The sequence below is a fragment of the Oncorhynchus mykiss genome, chromosome 22 (assembly GCF_057628025.1).
Source record: "Oncorhynchus mykiss isolate SJ-2025 chromosome 22, ASM5762802v1, whole genome shotgun sequence".
Lineage (NCBI taxonomy): Eukaryota > Metazoa > Chordata > Actinopteri > Salmoniformes > Salmonidae > Oncorhynchus > Oncorhynchus mykiss.
In genome coordinates this window covers 20,461,772-20,483,829 of record NC_143043.1, presented here as the reverse complement: position 1 = coordinate 20,483,829, position 22,058 = coordinate 20,461,772, and the positions used below count along the sequence as shown (strand labels likewise).

The following is a 22,058-nucleotide window of genomic DNA, read 5'->3' as shown; positions in this document are numbered from 1 at the left end:
AAAAATTTGAGATTTTTGATTTGTATGAATTTAAAAAACATGGCATGCTAGCTCAATCCTGGTGATGCAGTGGACTAATTCCATGGAGAGAGAACAGAATATCATTGGTTTGAATCTCACTGATGCTGTGCCACAATAAAAAATAAATGTGTTTTCAATGACTAATGCTTAAGCAAATGAATTTCCATGGGTCCTATCTTTGCTTGGAGTTTAAAACAGCTAACCCAAACTAAGCAAGCAGTGATATTAAAAGTCTTACATGCTCTTAGAATGTTAATGAATTACCTTCAAATGACCTATCATTTCTGTTCTCAAAACGTTAATTAAACCTCCCAGGAAAACTTTCAGGGAACCATAGTAAAACCTTCTCAGAACCTCCCTGCAACCTAAAAATGTATGTTCCCAGAACAGGCAAAAAAAAAATTTAAACGTATGAATTCATTCCCAGATTGTAACGATCGTTGTCCTCCTCGGATGAGGAATAGGAAGGATCGGACCAAAACGCAGCGTGGTAAGTGTCCATTTTAATAAAATATAACTGAATACAAAATAACCAAAGTGAAACAATGACACTCAAAACAGTTCTGTATTGTGAAACACAGACCATGAAAACAACTACCCACAACCCATAGTGGGAAAACAGGCGGCCTAAGTATGGTTCTCAATCAGAGACAACGACAGACAGCTGTCCCTGATTGAGAACCATACCCGGCCAAAAACACAGCAATACAAAAACATAGAAAAAAAGAACATAGAACGCCCACCCTAGTAATTTTGGCCTAACCAAAATAGAGAATAAAAAGCCCCTCTATGGCCAGGGAGTGACACAGATTCAATGGGAAACCAAAAACGTACTTTCCCACAACTTCCAAGGAACCAAATGTGCTAGCTGGGCAGACACACAAGTTCTATTTCTCAGAAGAAACTAGAGACACAAATTGTCTCTCTTCGTTTTGTGTTGAAATGAATGTGTGCAGTGCAGCGAGACAGGGTTCAATACCTTCTCAGAGGAGAGGGAGAAAGGTTGGTTTACGGAACAAATCAGAACATGAAAGCACACGTCGGATACGGAAGCAGATCGGATTGAAATGAAAGTGAAGGAAAAAGAAAAAGAGAGAGGCATGCATACTGTAGCTGCTGATAGCAGTCGGTGCTGTCAGACAGATAAGGGTGTTCATTAAACCACTCCAAGTAAACATCATTGACATGATATGAATATCAATGAACTACCCTGATGTGGATCCCTTGAGTAAATGTAAATAAACTAGGGCACTGTGAGTATACACTGAGCATATGAACTAACTAAATGCATGCTACTCTCTCCATGGATGCGTCCCAAGTGGCACTCTATTCTTTATAGAGTACACTACTTTTGGCCATTACCCTATGGGGCCCTCGTCAAAACTAGTGCACTTAACCGGTAATAGGGTTCAGTTTGGGTCCTATAAATGAGCTCCACTCTGACTGTGGGCAGGTGGACTCACTGGACTGCACACTACCCTGTTTCTGTTTCCGTCTCTCCAGTGTGGCTTTCACTGTGGTGTATTCTGTCTAGTACATTGTTCTATTACTCGAGTTGCTTCCCAAATGACAGCCATTTCAATACCCTCTCAGGGAAAGAGAGAAAGGTAGGTTGGTTTACGGAACAAATCAGAACAGCAGAAAACACGTCGGAAGCACAATAGACACTGAAGCAGATCGGATTGAAATGAAAACTGGCCGACAGTCGAGCTTGTCTTTTCTTCATTTTTATATTGAATAGGCCCTATTCAAGGAATGATAAATTCGATCACACTAATTTCACTGGCTGTGCCTGTGAAGTACTTTCTGGCATGTGTTCTCTAATAAACACACTTCATACTTTAATGACTGGATGTGCGTCCCTAAATGGCATTCTATTCCCTATATAGTCCACTACTTTTGACCAGAGCCTCATGGGCCGTGGTCAAAAGTAGAACGGTATAAAGGGAATAGGATGTCATTTGCGACGCACATTGGATGATGAATAGTAGAGACTGGCCTCATTGAGGGGGGAGTGGACTCGTTATCACAGTGAAAAAGAGGTAGGGAGAGGAGGAGATATGAGAGGAGTGGTGAGAGGTATTCACCCAAAATGAGCCATACTGCAAGAGGAGGAAGGTGTGAGAGACGATGTGTGATTATGAATCTCCCTGACTTGACAAAGAAAGCTGATACACACACACACCCTACCACGCGCACACACACACACACACACACACACACACACACACACACACACACACACACACACACACACACACACACACACACACACACAAACACACAAACACACAAACACACAGCATTGCTTTTTTAGGCTATTGAATCATTGGTAACATTTTCTAAGATTATGCCTAGTAATTATTCCTTAAGTTTGTGAGGTAAGTGAGGCTTGAGTCAACACCGCCCCAGTGTCCCTGGTGGACTGGTTATACATTGTTTGGCTTGGCTGATCAGAGGTCAGTTCTTGATTTGTATCCCAGACTTGGCTCGGTGCTGTTGCTGGAATTAGAGCTGACTCCAACGGACCTTGTCTAGTTTGTTCTCCAGTGATTGTACATTCTCCACTGGAACAGAGAGTAGAGGTGGTTTATTCACTCGCTAGTTTCATCAGGCTGTCCCCACGTTGGCCTCCATATCGTAATTTCATCAGGAAGCCCCCACATCAGCCTCTACATCGTAGTTTATCAGGCTGTCCCCACGTCGTCCTCTATATCGTAGTTTCATCAGGGTGCCCCCACGTCGGCCTCTATATTGTAGTTTCATCAGGCTGTCCCCATGTTGGGCTCTATATCGTAGTTTCATCAGGCTGTCCCCATGTTGGGCTCTATATCGTAGTTTAATCACGCTGTCCCCACGTCAGCCTCTATATCGTAGTTTCATCAGGCTGTCCCCATGTTGGCCTCTATATCGTAGTTTAATCAGGGTGCCCCCACGTCGGTCTCTATATCGGAGTTTCATAATGCTGTCCCCACGTTGGCCTCTATATCGTAGTTTATCAGGGTTCCCCCACGTCGCCCTCTATATCGGAGTTTCATCAGGCTGTCCCCACGTTGGCCTCTATATCGTAGTTTTATCAGGGTTCCCCCACGTCGCCCTCTATATCGTAGTTTCATCAGGCTGTCCCCACGTTGGCCTCTATATCGTAGTTTATCAGGGTTCCCCCACGTCGCCCTCTATATCGGAGTTTCATAATGCTGCCCCCAAGTCGCCCTCTATATCGGAGTTTCATAATGCTGTCCCCACGTTGGCCTCTATATCGTAGTTTATCAGGGTTCCCCCACGTCGCCCTCTATATCGGAGTTTCATAATGCTGTCCCCACGTTGGCCTCTATATCGTAGTTTTATCAGGGTGCCCCCACGTCGGTCTCTATATCGGAGTTTCATAATGCTGTCCCCACGTTGGCCTCTATATCGTAGTTTTATCAGGGTGCCCCCACGTCGGTCTCTATATCGGAGTTTCATAATGCTGCCCCCACATTGGCCTCTATATCGTAGTTTTATCAGGGTGCCCCCACGTCGGTCTCTATATCGGAGTTTCATAATGCTGTCCCCACGTTGGCCTCTATATCGTAGTTTATCAGGGTTCCCCCACGTCGCCCTCTATATCGGAGTTTCATAATGCTGTCCCCATGTTGGGCTCTATATCGTAGTTTATCAGGGTTCCCCCACGTCGCCCTCTATATCGGAGTTTCATAATGCTGTCCCCACGTTGGCCTCTATATCGTAGTTTATCAGGGTTCCCCCACGTCGCCCTCTATATCGGAGTTTCATAATGCTGTCCCCACGTTGGCCTCTATATCGTAGTTTATCAGGGTTCCCCCACGTCGCCCTCTATATCAGAGTTTCATCAGGCTGTCCCCACGTTGGCCTCTATATCGTAGTTTTATCAGGGTTCCCCCACGTCGCCCTCTATATCGGAGTTTCATAATGCTGTCCCCACGTTGGCCTCTATATCGTAGTTTATCAGGGTTCCCCCACGTCGCCCTCTATATCGGAGTTTCATAATGCTGCCCCCAAGTCGCCCTCTATATCGTCGTCTTTTCCTCTTCCGAGTGTCGAGTAGAATTCTTCATCCAAATCGAGATTAGTGATCGCTGTTCTAGGTCCAGAGGCTCTTTGCCGTCATAGGAAACAATGGTGGAAACATTATGTACAAAAAAAAGTTACGATTAGTGCAAAAAAACACACAAAATAGCAGAATTGGTCAGGAGCCCGTAAAACGGCCGCTATACTGTACATGCCAGCGCCATTCTGTATAGGCCCTGGTCAAAAAAAGTGCACTAAATAGGGAATAGGGTGCCATTTGGGACACACTCCCAGACTGCAGCTCATCCCTTGGCCAACGCAAGGGATACTAACTGTCCTCCTGAGCACGTTCCAGATGAGAAATATTAGAGTAACAATTCTGCTCATGAAAAGTCATTCCCCTTAATTGTTGAAAAACTCCTCTTTCTTCACGCTGCTCGTTTGAAATATGGACTCCTTTTTCAAACCTGGAGTCAACACAGAGCCATATGAGTTATGAGATGTAAATTCATATTTTGCTGCAGCATCAGGGCAAGGAACTGTGTTCTCTAAAATGGGCTCAACCAAAACAATAAATGACTCATGTTCTACAGAGCAGATTGACACCGTGACCTACTAACCTCATACTGTTAATAAACGAGTGTGCCATAAAGCATTTCTATAGGCTGCATCTAAGTCCTTACAACTCCCACAGCCTTGACAAGTGACTGAAGAGGCGGTGCACCAACATATGAATCAAGATGCAGCATTTCTTTTACACTGTGTCGTCATGTTCAATTTGCTATTTACAATTCAGTTAGTGATGTACAGTAGGAGGCCGAACACTGGCCATCTTACTGTTTCCTGTTGGACGGATGGCCTGTGTGGGTTTGCCAGGGGATGTGAGCGGCGTGGAGCTGCGTTTGTAACGGTGCTAAAGTTGTCTAGCAACTGTCAAATGTGAGGCGCAACAGAGCCAGTTACAACTGAAGTATCTGATGATGAATAGATTAGAGAATAAGCTATTTATTTTTTAACACAGTGGCCACAGCCTATCACCTACTGTAGGTAAGCCCTTGTTTAATAGCCTACGACATGATGCTGAAATGTTACGACATTCTACTTCAAAACCAAATGGTACATAGTCACAAAAGTATTTGTTAAATGAAAAAAAGAAATGGGAAATAAAGAAATGGAGAGCCATTCCCCCCCCCCCCCCCCCTCCCCGTGAGCACTGAGCCATTTTTTTTGCAGAGCCAGAACGGTGTGCAAAGACCAATCCGAGATCGATGAGTGGAATTTCCAACCGCTCAAATACTCTGGCGTGTGCACGTGTATATAAACACGATGCTAGTTACCTGTTGGACGTCCTGTTGGAACACACAGAGCTGTAGCCTCTGGTGCAGGCGGACCTTGCGGTGCTGCCAGATGCTCTCCAGGCGTCTCTGATGGTGCAGGACCTCGTGGACCACGTCCAGGATACAGTGGACCGCCTTGGAGTAGTTGGCTGTGGCCGTCAGAGACTCCGAGTTCCCCGGGCTCAATGGTCTCTGGAGGACATCCAGCAGTGCCTTGCCATCCTGACTGACCTTTTGACAGAGAGGGATGTGATATTTATTTATTATTATTATGTATTTTTTTTACCTTTATTTAACTAGGCAAGTCCGTTAAGAAGAAATTCTTATTTTCAACGACAGCTTAGAAACAACAGCCCAGGAACAACGGCCTAGCCTTGGAACAACTGCCTGTTCAGGGGCAGAACGACAGATTTGCACCTTGTCAGCTCGGGGATTTGAACTTGCAACCTTGCAACCTATTATGCTAACCACTAGGCTACCCTGCCGGGTTACTGGCCCAATGCTCTAACTGGTAGGCTAGAGCTAGGCTAATCCTTCTAATAGAGGCAGCAGGTAGCCTAGTGGTTAGAGCATTGTGCCAGTAACCAAAAGTTTGCTGGATCAAATCCCTGAGCTGACAAGGTAAAAATCTGTTGTTCTGCCCCTGAACAAGGCAGTTAACCCACTGTTCCCCAGTAGGCTGTCATTGTAAATAAGAATTTGTTCTTAACTGACTTGCCTAGTTAAATAAAGGTTTACAAAAACAAAACAAAGGTTGCTAGTTCAAATCCCCAAACTGACAAGGTGAAAAAATCTGTCAATCTGCCCTTGAGCAAAGCACTTTACCCTAATTGCTCCAGGGTCACTGTCAATAATATCTGATCCTGGCAGTAACACCACTGTCTCAGGGGGAGATGGGATACGCAAAAAACACATTCCCATTTTACACCTCACATGCATTGAAACACGACTAATTTTTTGACTACAGGGTTGCAACTTTCCCAAAATTCCCAGGTTCTCCACAAATCACATTTGGAGGATTCCTGGATTTCCTCCCGATTTCAGGATTTTTTTGGGGAAAACCTGGGAATTTTGAGAATGTCCCAGAGATTTAGAAACTCTATGTCTGCATTAGATACAGTGTCACAATTAATCTTGAAGCTTGTCATGTCAGTCAAATCTTAGTTTCATTATGTGGAAAGAAAAGTTTGAGGAAAATAAGGGATTTGAAAGTCAGTTCCTTGCTAATCACCTCTGTTCTGTTCTAGCTCCTAAATTAAGTCAAAGCTAAATCGCTAAATGAGTTTTTTTCTTCTTCATCTATGGCACAATATGGAAGAGAACAGCAAAGCCTTTCTTTTTTTGGTTCAAACCACAGAGACGTTTATAGCAACCTATTCAGAGATGACACTAAAATAAAACAACCAAGGAGGAAAAAAGTAAGTGGAGTGCAGAGTCATCTAGTGAAATGCTACACAACCACAAACCTATCATCATACAGGATCTTCTGTGGGGAGTAAATCTGACATGGAAGGACAGTGGTCCACGTAATGCATAACAGGCCACGTGTCACACAGGGTGCAATGCAGATGGATTCAATGTGGCGGGTAAAGGTCATGTTTGGTATAAAACTGTAGTACAGGGAAACGTTTACATGAAAGAGTTTTGTGTCTGGTACGATCTGATGTAAAGACTTCTTCATTTAAGGGCAACATTTCAACGTTATGTGCAGAGTACATCCATGCTTAGATTGCTTATGATAATGTTAAGATAACTTATGACAGTCTTTTAAAAACCATCGTATATATATCATGTAAAAAGGGGGATTACAATTGTGGTCATTCCCCTTAAAAGCTATGTGGTGGGATCTTAAACTAGCACAGAATGCCACTATAAACCTGAGTTTAGTTAGTGCTCTAACTGGGTGAGTGTCAGGATTGGGGACAATACCATATCAATTCAGACAGTAAACCAAATTCCAAATCCATATTCTCCAATTCCCAATTGAAAAGCATTGAAAATAATTGAAATCTTAGTGTCCTTCCTGAATTGACCGGGATTGAAATGGAATTCGCCCCAACCCTGGTTTGTGTTTTGAGGGTGTCTCACCTCGGTGTAGGCCTGGGTCACTTGTTCGTAGAGGGTCTGGTGGTGGTGGATGGCCAGCTCCAGGTCCTGCATATCCGAGGGCAGTCCCCCCTCACTACACATCTTACACCAGGCCTCCACCCCAGCCAGGAACTGTATGAACACAGCCCAAAAAGACACATTCACACAACAGAACAGAGACAGACAGATCAATCAACAGAGGCCCGGGGATACATTTCATAGACAGAGGCCGGCAGGAAGGGAGGAAGGGAAGCATGGAGGGAGGAAGGGAGGTAGGGAAGCATGGAGGGAGGAGGGGAGGTAGGGAAGCATGGAGGGAGGAAGGGAGGTTGGGAAGCATGGAGGGAGGAAGGGAGGTAGGGAAGCATGGAGGGAGGAAGGGAGATACGGAAGCATGGAGGGAGGAAGGGAGATACGGAAGCATGGAGGGAGGAAGGGAGGTAGGGAAGCAGGGAGGGAGGGAAGCAGACAGGCAGGCAGACCCTCTTTACTAGAGGCTGAGGAAACCCTGGACCCCGCCTGCCTGTCTGGCTCTCTGTAAAGCAGCAAAGTCTACAGCCGACAGGCACACCTGTAGCCCCAAACAATCTGCATCATAGCAGCTGCTGCCAAGGCAACGCAGGTCTATCTTAACGACCTCGACACAGCAACAGGCAACAGCCAGAGAAATACAGGACAACACTGACACTACAATCTCTCTCAGATGGCCTGTGGGCTGGAAGGATGGTCAAAGCGTTGATGCAACGCTTGAATTGTCATGCAAATACCCCTTTGATGTCAGTACATGTTTTACACAAATGTCTGCGTTACGTGCTCAGACTTCAAGTTAGGTAGCATTCAGGGCTATGTGACTGAGTGACAACAGTATGAGGGTTGCAGCCCATAGGCCTACTGTCTACTGCCAACCTGTTCCGACTTCTGGTGGAAGACGGCCGACATGGCCAGGATGGTGCTGCGTTCATCCAGGGCGGCGGCGAAGCTCTTCCACTCCTGGTCCAGCTGGGCCGAGATCTGTTTGATCTGCTGCGAGGCGTAGTGGCCCGCCTCCGACAGCCGCGACGCCACCGACATGATCCGGTTGATGTTCACATAGGCATTCTGCACCGAGGGAGGGAGGGACACACATAGAGAAGACATCATATATTATGGGAAAAGATCCAGGGTCTATATCAGGGTTATTCAACTTGTACCCGATGAGGTCCGGAGCTGGTTTTCCATTCTACCTGATAATTCATTGCCAGAGTTGAGTTTGAGGGGTCAATATCATTTAATTCAGGATCAATTTCATTTAATTCAGGATATATTGAATTAAATTCAGGATATTGTTTTTAATTGAATTCAGGATCTATTTGCTCCTTATAGCCCTGCGACCAACCATCAAACAGGCAAAGCATCAATACAGGGCTAAGATTGAACACCGGCTCCGACGCTCGTCTTATGTGGCAGGGACATGACTATTACAGACTGCAAAGGGAAGCACAGCTGCGAGCTGCCCAGTGACACGAGCATACCAGACGAGCTAAACCACTTCTATGCTCGCTTCGAGGCAAGCAACACTGAGGCATGCATGAGAGCATCCGCTGTTCCGGACGACTGTGTGATCACGCTCTCAGTAACTGACGTGAGTAAGATCTTTAAACAGGTCAACATACACAAGGCTGCAGGGCCAGATGGATTACCAGGACATGTGCTGACCAACTGGCAGGTGTCTTCACTGACATTTTCAACATGTCCCTGATTCAGTCTGTAATACCAACATGTTTCAAGCAGACCACCATAGTCCCCAAGAACACAAAGGCAACCTGCCTAAATGAGTAGCACTCACGTCCGTAGCCATGAAGTGCTTTGAGGGCTCACATAAAGACCATTATCCCAGAAACCCTAGACCCACTCCAATTTACATACTGCCCAAACAGATCCACAGATGATGCAATCTCTATTGCACTCCACGCTGACCTTTCCCACCTGGACAAAAGCAACACTTATGTGAGAATGCTATTCATTGAGTACAGCTCAGCGTTCAACACCATAGTACCCTCAAAGCTTATCACTAAGCTAAGGATCCTGGGACTAAACACCTCCCTCTGCAACTGGATCCTGGACTTCCTGATGGGCCGCCCCAAGGTGGTGAGGGTAGGTAGCAACACATCTGCCACGCTGATCCTCAACACTGGAGTTCCCCAAGGGTGCATACTCAGTCCCGTCCTCTACTCCCTGTTCATCCACGACTGCATGGCCAGGCATGACTCCAACACCATCATTAAGTTTGCAGACGGCACAACAGTGGTAGCCCTGATCACCGACAACGACGAGACAGCCTATAGGGAGGAGGACAGAGACCTGGCCGGGTGGTGCCAGAATAACAAAGGTTCTACGGCAATTGCTCGGCCTCTGACTGCAAGGCACTACAGAGGGTAGTGTGTACGGCCCAGTACATCACTGGGGCTAAGCTGCCTGCCATCCAGGACCTCTACACCAGGCGGTGTCAGAGGAAGGCCCTAAAAATTGTCAAAGACCCCAGCCACCCCAGTCATAGACTGTTCTCTCTTCTACCGCATGGCAAGGGGTACCGGAGTGCCAAGTATAGGACAAAAAGGCTTCTCAACAGTTTTTACCCCTAAGCCATAAGACTCCTGAACAGGTAATCAAATGGCTCCCCGGACTATTTGCATTGTGTGCCCCCTCCCAACCCCTCTTTTTTACGCTGCTGTTACTCTCTCTTTATCATATAAGCAAAGTCACTTTAACTATACATTCATGTACATACTACCTCAATTGGGCCGACCAACCAGTGCTACCGCACATTGGCTAACCTCGCTATCTGCATTGTGTCCCGCCACCCACCAACACCTCTTTTACGCAACTGCTACTCTCTGTTCATCATGTATGCATAGTCACTTGAACCATATCTACATGTACATACTACCTCAAATCAGCCTGACTAACCGGTGTCTGTACGAAGCCTCACAACTTTTATAGCCTCGCTGTATATAGCCTGGCTTTTTACTGTTGTTTTATTTCTTTACTTACCTATTGTTCACCTAATACCTTTTTTGCACTGTTGGTTAGAGCCTGTCAGTAAGCATTTCACTGTAATGCTGTTGTATTCGGCGCACGTGACAAATTAACTTGGATTTGATTTATTCATACATAGAGATGACTGAATCGAAGTGGACAAACAAATGAAGAAATCTAGGTCTCTGTGGCGTGGCGTGTCTAGCTATACTTAGCAACGTAGTATCGCTTATTAGCCAAACAATCAATGCTACAGAGATACTGTATGACCTGTGAGTCAGTCCGGCATGACATTATGGTGTAGAGCTTAACGACAGCAAGCGTGACAGATTTCTGCAGCTTTGACTGAATTGCTCAGTCTCTGGCAGGCCACCCCTGATGTCTTTGACACACGCACACAAACAGGTAGACAGACATTTACATCCTCTGTGCTGCCATCTGGCTCTGTAGTCCACAAAAACCCACCCACCCATCCCTCCACTATGGGAGTTTAATCATCTCTGGCCGCTTTAGGCCCAACCATTTATCAGCTTCACATGATGCACCCACCGTGGGCTTTATTTACCGCTAAACCTGATTAGAACTGGTAATGAAGGCATGAAAAACAAACAGCTCGCTGGTTTAAAGCAGGGCTTTAGTGAACTACGTTCAGACATGGTAGCTACATGCTGGACACGCTGAGCCAAGACACGTCAAAACATAATAACAGCATGATTTAGGAGTGAGAGAGAGAGAGAGAAAGAGAGAGAGAGAGAGAGAGAGAGAGAGAGCGAGAGAGAGAGAGAGCGAGAGAGAGAGAGAGAGAGAGAGAGAGAGAGAGAAACAGAGAAACAGAGAAACAGAGAAACAGAGAAACAGAGAGAGAGAGGCGGAGCAAGAGAGAGAGTGTGGAGGGAGTGAGCGAGACAGAGAGAACGAGAGAGAGAGAGTGAGAGAGAGTGGTTCGTCAGTGAGAGCCAAGCTTGCCTACAATGGCAATAGAAGGCTAGAATGGGACTAAAAAACAAAAATATATAAGTTGAAAAATATACTGTGTCTGTATAATGTATGTATAAGCTGGAAGTAGAAGCGTTGTCCATTACTTTACTCCAATTAGGTGGTAGGGGTGTTAGGGTTAGGGGGAAATATATTTATATATATATGAGGGATTGGAAATGATGCAGACAATAACACTGATGGAAGGCACAATCTATCAACAATATTAAAGATGATCTAGCCCCCTAAATGCTAGGACTTTCCATGCATGTGGTGTGTTTGGTACATACAGTGCCGCGAAAAATGATTTGCCCCCTTTCTGGTTGTCTCTATTTTTGCATATTTTTTATACTGAATATTATCAGAACTTCAACCAAAACCTAATATTAGATAAAGGAAACGCGTGTTTACAAATAACCAACAAATTGATACTTACTTCATTAATTTAATTAACAAAGTTATGCAACACCCAGTTCCCTTGTGTGAAAAATAAAGTCATTGACATGGCTCCCATTATGCCTGGTGGAAACCAAACACCGCATTCTACAGTAAGAACCTTATACCAACGATCAAGCATGGTGGTGGTAGTGTGATGCTTTTGGTGATGCTTTTCTGCCTCAGGACCTGGACCTGCATGACTAAAAAGCAACACATTTGAAGTTTTGGAATGGCCTAGTCAAAGTCCAGACCTAATCCCAACTGAGACGTTGTACCAGGACTTGGAATGAGCAGTTCATGCTTGAAAACACACAAATGTCGTTGAGTTAAAGTATTTCTGCATGAAAGAATGGGCCAAAATTCCTCCACAGCAACGTGAGAGATCTGATCAGGAAACGTTTGGTTGGAGTCTTTGCAGCTAAAGGTGGCAGAACCAGTTATTGAGTGCAAGGGTGCAATGACTTTTTCACACAGGGGCATTGGATGTTGCATACTGTAACTTTGTTTATGAAATAAATGAAATAAGTATGTAATTGTTATGTTATTTGTTCACCTTTATCTAATATTAGGTTTTGGTTGAAGATCTGATAACATTCAGTATCAAAAATATGGAAAAGTAGAGAAAATTAGAAGGGGAGCAAATACTTTTTCTCAGCACTGTATGTGGCTTGATTTCTGAACCAAATAGCACCAAACATGTCTTCATTCTGTCAGAGCAAAACTGCAGTAGAGGCCATTCCCTCTTCTAAGGTGTATCTCAAAAGGCACCCTATTCACTACTTATGACCAGGGCCATGTAGGTAACGGGGGTGCCATTTGGGAAACATCCTAACAGTAATTTTAATGGCAGTGTAACTGGTGAGTAGAAGCAGAGGAAATCAAATCAACATTGAGGAAGTAGCCTGCGATTTCAGTAGAGCAATACTAATCTGAACATGTGTGTCCATGTGCAAAATGGACTTCGCCAGCGCTCCATCGCCAGTGGCCTGCGCTACATCATTGATAGCTGTACGAGCATGTTTCTTTCACAACCCTATTTGAAATACTAATACAGTAATTGAAAGGCTTTTTGACTCGCTCCTCGGACATCGACCAGTCTGTCTTTCAATAATTCCGCTTTTACTCCGCTCATACAAAGTGAAATCACTGAGCCATGACTCAGAGTATTGATGTCATCCATATTATTCGATTCCCCCATCCCCATACACTGTGTCCTCTCACACCACATAGTCCTCTCACACCACATAGTCCTCTCACCCCACCTAGGCGCCACACCCCATTTAGTTCCCACATCCCATATAGTCCTCACACACTACATAGTCCTCACATACCATAGAATTCATGGCAAAGTGATTGTGCTGCGTCTGGAGGTCCACGGCGTGTTGGTAGCTGACTCCGATCTCTGTGTGGCTCTGCAGGAACACTTCCTTATTGTGACTGATCCAGTCAAACATCTACGATGGGAACAAACAAAGATACATAAGGTTAGTTAAGGTTGCTGGTTGGGTTACTGGTCCTGTGTGGCTCAGTTGTTAGGGCATGGTGCTTCTGGGTTCGATTCCCGCTGGGCACAGCCATTCAGAAATGAATGCACGGCTTGCACGCATATAAATAGCATATATAAGGTATATTATATTTAATCAATCAATCATCATAATGATCATTGAACATTCCCATTGATGGTTTAGCTGTTGTAACTCATTACAGCACAGCAGACAGACATTATTTCATTTTCAGGTGTATTGGACAGGATCAAGAGAGAGGAAAGACACAGCATGGATTTGAACCCATGCTTCAGCAGTATACAGTGCCTTGCGAAAGTATTCGGCCCCCTTGAACTTTGCGACCTTTTGCCACATTTCAGGCTTCAAACATAAAGATATAAAACTGTATTTTTTTGTGAAGAATCAACAACAAGTGGGACACAATCATGAAGTGGAACGACATTTATTGGATATTTCAAACTTTTTTAACAAATCAAAAACTGAAAAATTGGGCGTGCAAAATTATTCAGCCCCCTTAAGTTAATATTTTGTAGCGCCACCTTTTGCTGCGATTACAGCTGTAAGTCGCTTGGGGTATGTCTCTATCAGTTTTGCACATTGAGAGACTGACATTTTTTCCCATTCCTCCTTGCAAAACAGCTCGAGCTCAGTGAGGTTGGATGGAGAGCATTTGTGAACAGCAGTTTTCAGTTCTTTCCACAGATTCTCGATTGGATTCAGGTCTGGACTTTGTCTTGGCCATTCTAACACCTGGATATGTTTATTTTTGAACCATTCCATTGTAGATTTTGCTTTATGTTTTGGATCATTGTCTTGTTGGAAGACAAATCTCCGTCCCAGTCTCAGGTCTTTTGCAGACTCCATCAGGTTTTCTTCCAGAATGGTCCTGTATTTGGCTCCATCCATCTTCCCATCAATTTTAACCATCTTCCCTGTCCCTGCTGAAGAAAAGCAGGCCCAAACCATGATGCTGCCACCACCATGTTTGACAGTGGGGATGGTGTGTTCAGCTGTGTTGCTTTTATGCCAAACATAACGTTTTGCATTGTTGCCAAAAAGTTCAATTTTGGTTTCATCTGACCAGAGCACCTTCTTCCACATGTTTGGTGTGTCTCCCAGGTGGCTTGTGGCAAACTTTAACCAACACTTTTTATGGATATCTATAAGAAATGTCTTTCTTCTTGCCACTCTTCCATAAAGGCCAGATTTGTGCAATATACGACTGATTGTTGTCCTATGGACAGAGTCTCCCACCTCAGCTGTAGATCTCTGCAGTTCATCCAGAGTGATCATGGGCCTCTTGGCTGCATCTCTGATCAGTCTTCTCCTTGTATGAGCTGAAAGTTTAGAGGGACGGCCAGGTCTTGGTAGATTTGCAGTGGTCTGATACTCCTTCCATTTCAATATTATCGCTTGCACAGTGCTCCTTGGGATGTTTAAAGCTTGGGAAATCTTTTTGTATCCAAATCCGGCTTTAAACTTCTTCACAACAGTATCTCGGACCTGCCTGGTGTGTTCCTTGTTCTTCATGATGCTCTCTGCGCTTTTAACGGACCTCTGAGACTATCACAGTGCAGGTGCATTTATACGGAGACTTGATTACACACAGGTGGATTGTATTTATCATCATTAGTCATTTAGGTCAACATTGGATCATTCAGAGATCCTCACTGAACTTCTGGAGAGAGTTTGCTGCACTGAAAGTAAAGGGGAAGCCTGAAATGTGGCAAAAGGTCGCAAAGTTCAAGGGGGCCGAATACTTTTGCAAGGCACTGTATGTGATCCAGAGGCAGCAGCTTAGACCACTAGACCATCCTAGGACACGGCAGATAAACATTCAGTGCTTTACATGATACTGTAGTCCTCTCTCTGGTGTTAATTATACCCTAATGATCATTGGGAGGCTTGCCATCGCTCTTTATTAAGATCCTACACAGTACACTCAACTATATGATCAAAAATTAAATAACGGTGGCGTGACAAGCATGATTATAGGGTCACATTAGGACAGCCTCTAGGCCAGCAGCTTTACAGCAGCTTTACACCCCCGCTCTGAAGAGCCTGCGACATTAGAATACATCTATTTAATAAGGTTTGATTGAGCTGTTAATTAAACATTGGCGCAAGTGTGACCTCTCAGCGCTGCCTTCCAATGTAAGTCCTTATAAAAGGCATGAGTTGTCTGATGTGTTTGTACTGATATAACAGATTACGGAGCAGGTGTTGCTATAGACAATTTGCTCCGATTTAGACGGGTTTTTTTTATGAATAGTGCTATGGTAATTATTATCCTACTAAACCATGATCAATTGCAGTAAAAAGTTACAATGGCTTTTCTTTCAATAAGCAATAACTTTAGGAAATAGAATGGGAAAAGCAGAAAAGTGGCAAGGAAAAAATGGTCCTCCATATATTTTGGTTTTGAATCATATTTCTTACCCTCAAAGTAGGGTTTGATTTAATCAACTTTATTGTCAAAAGACCATATGATTGAAACGATACTTATAAATTCCCTAACTTGTCATGCTTATTAAATGACATCTTGACAGCTTAATCTAATCATTTGCAAATTAAACGGAGAGAAGCTAGCTAAAGAATAATTAGCTCAATGACTGTTTGCTTTTTTTTTTAGGGGGGACAATTCTGGCTCAGTGCAGTTGCTGATAAATGACTCCCTATCATGTTCACTTGACGATAAGGAACCGTTTGCACTACAAGTTTGCTTTTCCTGCAAGTGCAGGAAAATTCTCGACAACGAAAGAGTGTTCAAAAGAGTGATCCTACATCTGCGTATCATTATCCAAAATGAACAACAACTTCTTCCTTATCATAAACCTAAAATGTACTCTGTAAAAATGACATATCCCTTGAAAGAAATATATTGATTGCATCAAAAGAGGTCTTTTTTTTCTCTCTATGGAGAACAACATTGATTTTAATCTACAACTCTCCTGACTAAAAAAAAAAACGTGAGATTTTTTCCCATCATATGGCGTTGATCATTACCAGAGCATGATGGGAGAGGAAGACGGCGGCGTGGAGGCCAGGCGAGAGGAGCAGTAATTGTTCATTTTGACTGGGTCCCAAAAGGCACTAGAATCACTATTGGTCTTATCACCAGTAGCGGTGAATGGGTAACATCACAGGGGAAGCCATGCCAGGGGGGGAAAAAGCCAATATTACAACCTATGTGTTGTGATAATTGCGCTGTTTGCTCTATAACCTGTTAATTCAATCATATGCTTTGACACCTAAGGCCGAAACAATAAGAAGACACAGCGGCATAATAAATTCAACCACACCGTTGTTTCATCACAAAGCCAGAGAGCAACATCTATCCGGTGAAGTCCACAAAACATATTGCATGTAACAAACAGTTAAATGACCTACAGCATGGTCAAGCAAGTTAATGTTTCCATTTTTGGATCGCTAAACAACTATTGATTTAGAAACACGGATAGTTAGTGCAAGTCACAAAGAAAGCTGCATCCACTATTTCAACATCATCTATGCAGTGACAACTAAAAGATACCAACAACTATGTAGTCCAATAAATGTAATCTAAATATGATGTGGCTCTCCATGGTACTGATATCTGTGTGTATGCCCATGTGCGCGCTTGTGTAGCCGATGTGAAATTTCTAGCTAGTTAGCGGTGGTGCGCGCTAGTGGCGTTTCAATCGGTGACGTCACTTGCTCTGAGACCTCGAAGTAGTGGTTCCCCTTGCTCTGGAAGGGCTGCGGCTTTTGTGGAGCGATGGGTAATGATGATTCGAGGGTGACTGTTGACGTGTGCAGAGCGTCCCTGGTTCGCGCCCAGGTCGGGGCGAGGGGACGGACGTAAAGTCTATACTGTTACACTTGCAAGTAGAAAAAACATCTTCACTCACCCTACTTTTTTTTTTTACCCCTTTTTCTCCCCAATTTCGTGGTATCCAATTGTTGGAAGCCAGCCGGAAGCCAGCCGCACCAATGTGCCGGAGGAAACACCGTGCACCTTGCAACCTTGGCTAGCGCGTACTGCGCCCGGCCCGCTACAGGAGTCGCTGGTGCGCGATGAGACAAGGACATCCCTACCGACCAAGCCCTCCCTAACCCGGACGACGCTAGGCCAATTGTGCGTCGCCCCATGGACCTCCCGGTCACGGCCGGTTACGACAGAGCCTGTGATAGTACAGCGCCCTTAACCACTGCGCCACCCGGGAGGCCGCACTCACCCTACTTGTAGAGAAACGCCAATGGCATCCTCCTCTTTCATGTTGCCTAAACGGTCTATGTCTCTGTCCTGGTTAAAATAAGTCCCCTATGTAGGGAATAGGGTGCCATTTGGGGTGCAAACCAAAGAGAGCGCACAAGGTCATTATGGAGGACCAAAATAAACATGGGCCTATCCTCCCCTCCATCCTCCTCTCTGTCTGTTATTGTCCCTTTGATCTTGATCCACACAGATATGTAGTGCCTTTACTTGGGTTGCACACTGACAATTTAATTTCATTGTTCAAAAAATACCCTTATTAATGCTTGAGCTTCAAAGGTGCCCTGTTATAATACGCTCACTGTTTACAGTCACTGTTCAAATGGCTGGAGTGCAGGTGTGCAACCATAAACGCTACTATGACTGTCCAAGTGCTCGGTCGGATCCAAATTAAAAATAGTCTTATGGAATCTGAGCTTACAATATGACCAGTAGGTGAACTGCTGTAGCTATCCTGTTACGACTGTGAGTTGCGTAACACATTGTTAGTGCAGTGTTAGCAGGCAATCACAGACCAATTGGAGAGGACACATGGAGGGACAGACAGAGTATGTGTGCCAGGCCTTAATTGGCATTGTCCCCAGGGAAATTAATCTTTATCTGGGCCTGGCCTAATCATCAGGAGGCACCATGGGGCTCCACTGTCATTAGAAAAGGGACTGACTGCACTTATCCAGATGAAGGCCTTTGTCTAGAATCCAGCAGGCATTGGCCTACTACTTCATTATTGTAGGGTATGTTGGGGGGAGTGCGGGCTTGAAGGCTTGGAGGGAATATTGCATGGTTAGGAGAATGCCGTTTTTCTTCCTTTCTGTCTGTATACACTAGCTGTGTGGCCATTTGACTGTAGTTTATTTGTTTGAGTTAATTTGTCCCGGTTGCATTGGGAAACGGCAGATGACTTGGCAATGTAAAACATTGTTTTGAATGTGTGATCATCATTGTCATCTAAACCCAACCACCTTTTCTCGCAGGCTCACCTGTGTCTCTGACCTTGCCAGAGTTATATAGGTCCTAACATGAGGTCATGTTGTTGTTGTTGTGTTATTCCTAATGAGTTTTGGGGTATTTAGGCAATATGAGGTTTTCCTTTAAAAAAAAAAAGACCTAAAAAATGATTATGAAATTATTATATATACCTTTGGGCTCATCTGGACAACATTACTGCCATTGTCAAGGGAGATGTGTGTGCAGAGGAGAATAAATAGTTTTTAATACACACTTAAAAATACCTCACAAATTGGAAAAGTGGGCAAAATTCCTGTTTATTCCCTAAAATAGCATCTCGGGAATGAGGTACTGAACTGTTCTGTTTTTTCAGAATCTTGTAAAAGCACATATCCTTCTAAAAACACAGGCTGTTATTATATCCCATTTAATATGTGTTTCAAATAAATAAACAAAATGCCAGCGTTTATGTATTCAGTCCCTGCATATAAACAGAGAAAGTCTGTGTCCCAAATGTCACCCGATCTGTACACTTTTGACCAGGGCCCAGAGGGCTCCGGTCTTAAGTTTTGCACTATATACAGTCGGGGATTGAGGGCCATTTGGGATGCAACCTTAAATAACATCTAGCCAGAACTTTGTTCATTGCTGTCATACTGAGGACTTTCACAATGTGTCTCTAGGATAAATATTTGCATCCAAGGATCAGGGATATTTATATGCGAAAAACCTCTCAATCAGTTTGCAACCTTTAAATATAAATTCCATGTCGACGTTTGTCTGCTTTACTGTACACAAGACACACGTTTGGCAATTAGAATGGTCTTACTAGCTAAACGCCCTGCATATTATATTATGAACGTCAAATCACCAGTGTATTTAATGTACTGTGGGTTCATTTTTGTTATTCCGTAGAGAGAGATCATTGGTATCATCTATATCACGTTGTCTGATCTATGTTTTGTTTGTAATTTTACTTCAATTTGCACGTTTGTAACCACGAGTTAAAGACAAAAGTCCATAAAATATTTCAATGGACATAAAGATTTTTAATTCAGAGATCAACTCAGCAGAAATGGTTTTATTGTGAATGTTTCTAGATCTCTGAGCTTGGTCACTCACCTTCTCTGCGTCCTGCTCAAAGAGGCGGAGCTGGAAACACTGGTCCAGCTTGAGCTTGCGGACGTGCCACATCTGGTGCAGGTGCTGTCTGGTGGAGTGCAGCTTGTCCAGCAGGCTGGCGATCTTAGGCACCACGCTCTGGAAGTCAGCACTACCCGAGATGCAGTTCCTCCCAGAAAACCCGTCGCTAGATCGGATACACTGAAGCAGCCTCTGGCCCTCCCTGTCCAGCTCCTCCACGGGAGCCTTCATCACCTTCTTCTTGAGCTGCGTGTGCTCGTCGATGAGCCGCCGGGAGCCCTCCACGTCCACCGGGAACTCCTTCTTGGCCAGCAGCTCCTGGAGGTCCTCCAGGCGGGAGAGGAGGTGCACGGCTGAGCCCATGAACTCCTCCAGGGCCACGCGCAGATCCATCCACTCCTCGTGGTTGTACTCCAAAGAGCCCTCAAAGTCGTCTGTCAGCTGGGACGGGTCCACCAACTTAGTCAGGCCCTCCACTGACACCATGCTAGTCTGTTAAGTCAAATCCAAATCAAGTGTTATTTGTCACCTGCTTCGTAAACAACAGGTGTAGACGAACAGTGAAATGCTTACTTGAAGGGGGCCCTTCCCAACAATGCAGAGAGAAAAATAGAAAAATAACAGAAAGATAACACAAGGAATGAATACACAATGGGTACCAGTACCGAGTCGATGTGCAGGGGTACGAGGTCATTGAGGTAGATATGTACATATAGGTAGGGGTAAAGTGATAATAAACAGTAGCAACAGCATATGTGGTGAGTCAAAAGAGTTAGTGCAAAGGGGAGTCAATGCAGATAGTCTGGGTTGCTATTTGGCTAACTATTTAACAGTCTTATGGCTTGGGGTTAGAAGCTGTTCAGGGTCCATTTGGTTCCATGCTTGGTGCACCAGTACCGCTTGCCGTGTGATAGCAGAGAGAACAGTCTATGACTTGGGTGGCTGGAGTCTTTGACAATGTTTAGGGCCTTCCTCTGACACCACCTGGTATAGAGGTCCTGGATGTCAGGAAGCTCGGCCCCAGCGATGCACTGCTCTGTACTCTCTGTAGTGCCTTGTGGTCAGATACCAAGCAGTTGCCATACCAAGCGGTGATGCAGCTAGTCAAGATGCTCTCAATGGTGCAGCTGTAGAACTTTTGGAGGATCTGAGGGACAATGCCAAATCTTTTCAGCCTACTGAAAATTCTTTGCGACTGTGTTGGCGTGTGTGACCCTGTTAATTCCTTAGTGATGTGGACACTGAGGAACTTGAAGCTCTCGAACCGCTCAACAGCACACAATCAAGAGGTTTGCATGATGTTACCCCAGCCAAAACATATACAGGCTTCATTGGATGCGTCCCAAATGGCACCCTATTCCCTATATAGAGCTCTCCTTTTGACCAGAGGCATACGGGCCAAGGGTGCCATTTGGAATGCAGAAATTCTGTTTCTCATTAGCACTACAGTTCACTGTGGATGGTAGGAATGAGAAAGGGGAGGACCAAGGGGTGTAAGCTTAACCTCACACTACCTAGCGCAGTACTAATGGCTGACTTCTGTACAGCATTACATGCAGAGAATATGGGGAAAATCGTGGGGGGGGGGGGGGGGGGGGGAATAATCATTCTTTGCAATCTTTTCTCACCAGTTCCTTTGAAAATACGACTCTGAGCTTCCTGTCCATTTTAGAGACAGACCAAAATTAACAACTGTTGTCAAGTAGTGCTTATAAACCTGTGATAACATCACAATAAAACGTTTGCTATTCAACTCCGGATGAAATACATAATCACCATCAAAACAGGCATGCTGACTAGAGAAAATGCCTGTACGAGAGAAATATAACATATTTTAACAATGGGCAACCAGACATGCCAACTAAAACAAGGCTGCGTTTCCCATTCTGAGCTCTCCCTTACCTCAAAAGTGAACTTGGCACTGCCAAAGTTGGTTTTCTGCTTCTGCCAGAAGTTGTCCGGTTTGATGATGAGCGCCACGCAGATCTCAGCAGAGAAGGCTTCCTGCAGGGTCTTCAGTAGAGGCTTGATCAGGTCCCACTTGGAACCACGCATATCAATGATCACTGTGAAGCCCCGCTTGCACACATCCTCACTGGGAGATAGAGATGAAAGAGCGAAGCGAGAGAGAGAGAGAGAGTGAAGTAAGAGAGAGAGAGAGAGAGAGAGAGAGAGAGAGAGAGAGAGAGAGAGAGAGAGAGAGAGAGAGAGAGTGAAGCGAGAGAGAGAGAGAGTGAAGCGAGAGAGAGAGTGAAGCGAGAGAGAATGAAAGAAAGAGAGGTGAGGGAGAGCGAGAGTGGGGGT

The 22,058-nt window shown here is 44.7% G+C and overlaps 1 protein-coding gene across 5 annotated transcripts in view; it reads right to left on the bottom strand.

The window, feature by feature from the left end:
* Positions 1-22,058, bottom strand: part of kalrna (kalirin RhoGEF kinase a) — a 285,635-nt gene that overhangs the window by 145,709 nt on the left and 117,868 nt on the right. For all 5 annotated transcript variants that reach the window (XM_036958909.2, XM_036958910.2, XM_036958911.2 and 2 more), the window contains exons 4-9: positions 21,657-21,849; positions 19,734-20,246; positions 13,235-13,357; positions 8,382-8,573; positions 7,476-7,607; positions 5,388-5,618 (exon numbers count right to left, since the gene is read on the bottom strand). In XM_036958909.2, the coding sequence (XP_036814804.2) occupies positions 5,388-5,618; positions 7,476-7,607; positions 8,382-8,573; positions 13,235-13,357; positions 19,734-20,246; positions 21,657-21,849 (1,384 nt within the window). The remainder of the gene's footprint in view (positions 1-5,387; positions 5,619-7,475; positions 7,608-8,381; positions 8,574-13,234; positions 13,358-19,733; positions 20,247-21,656; positions 21,850-22,058) is intronic.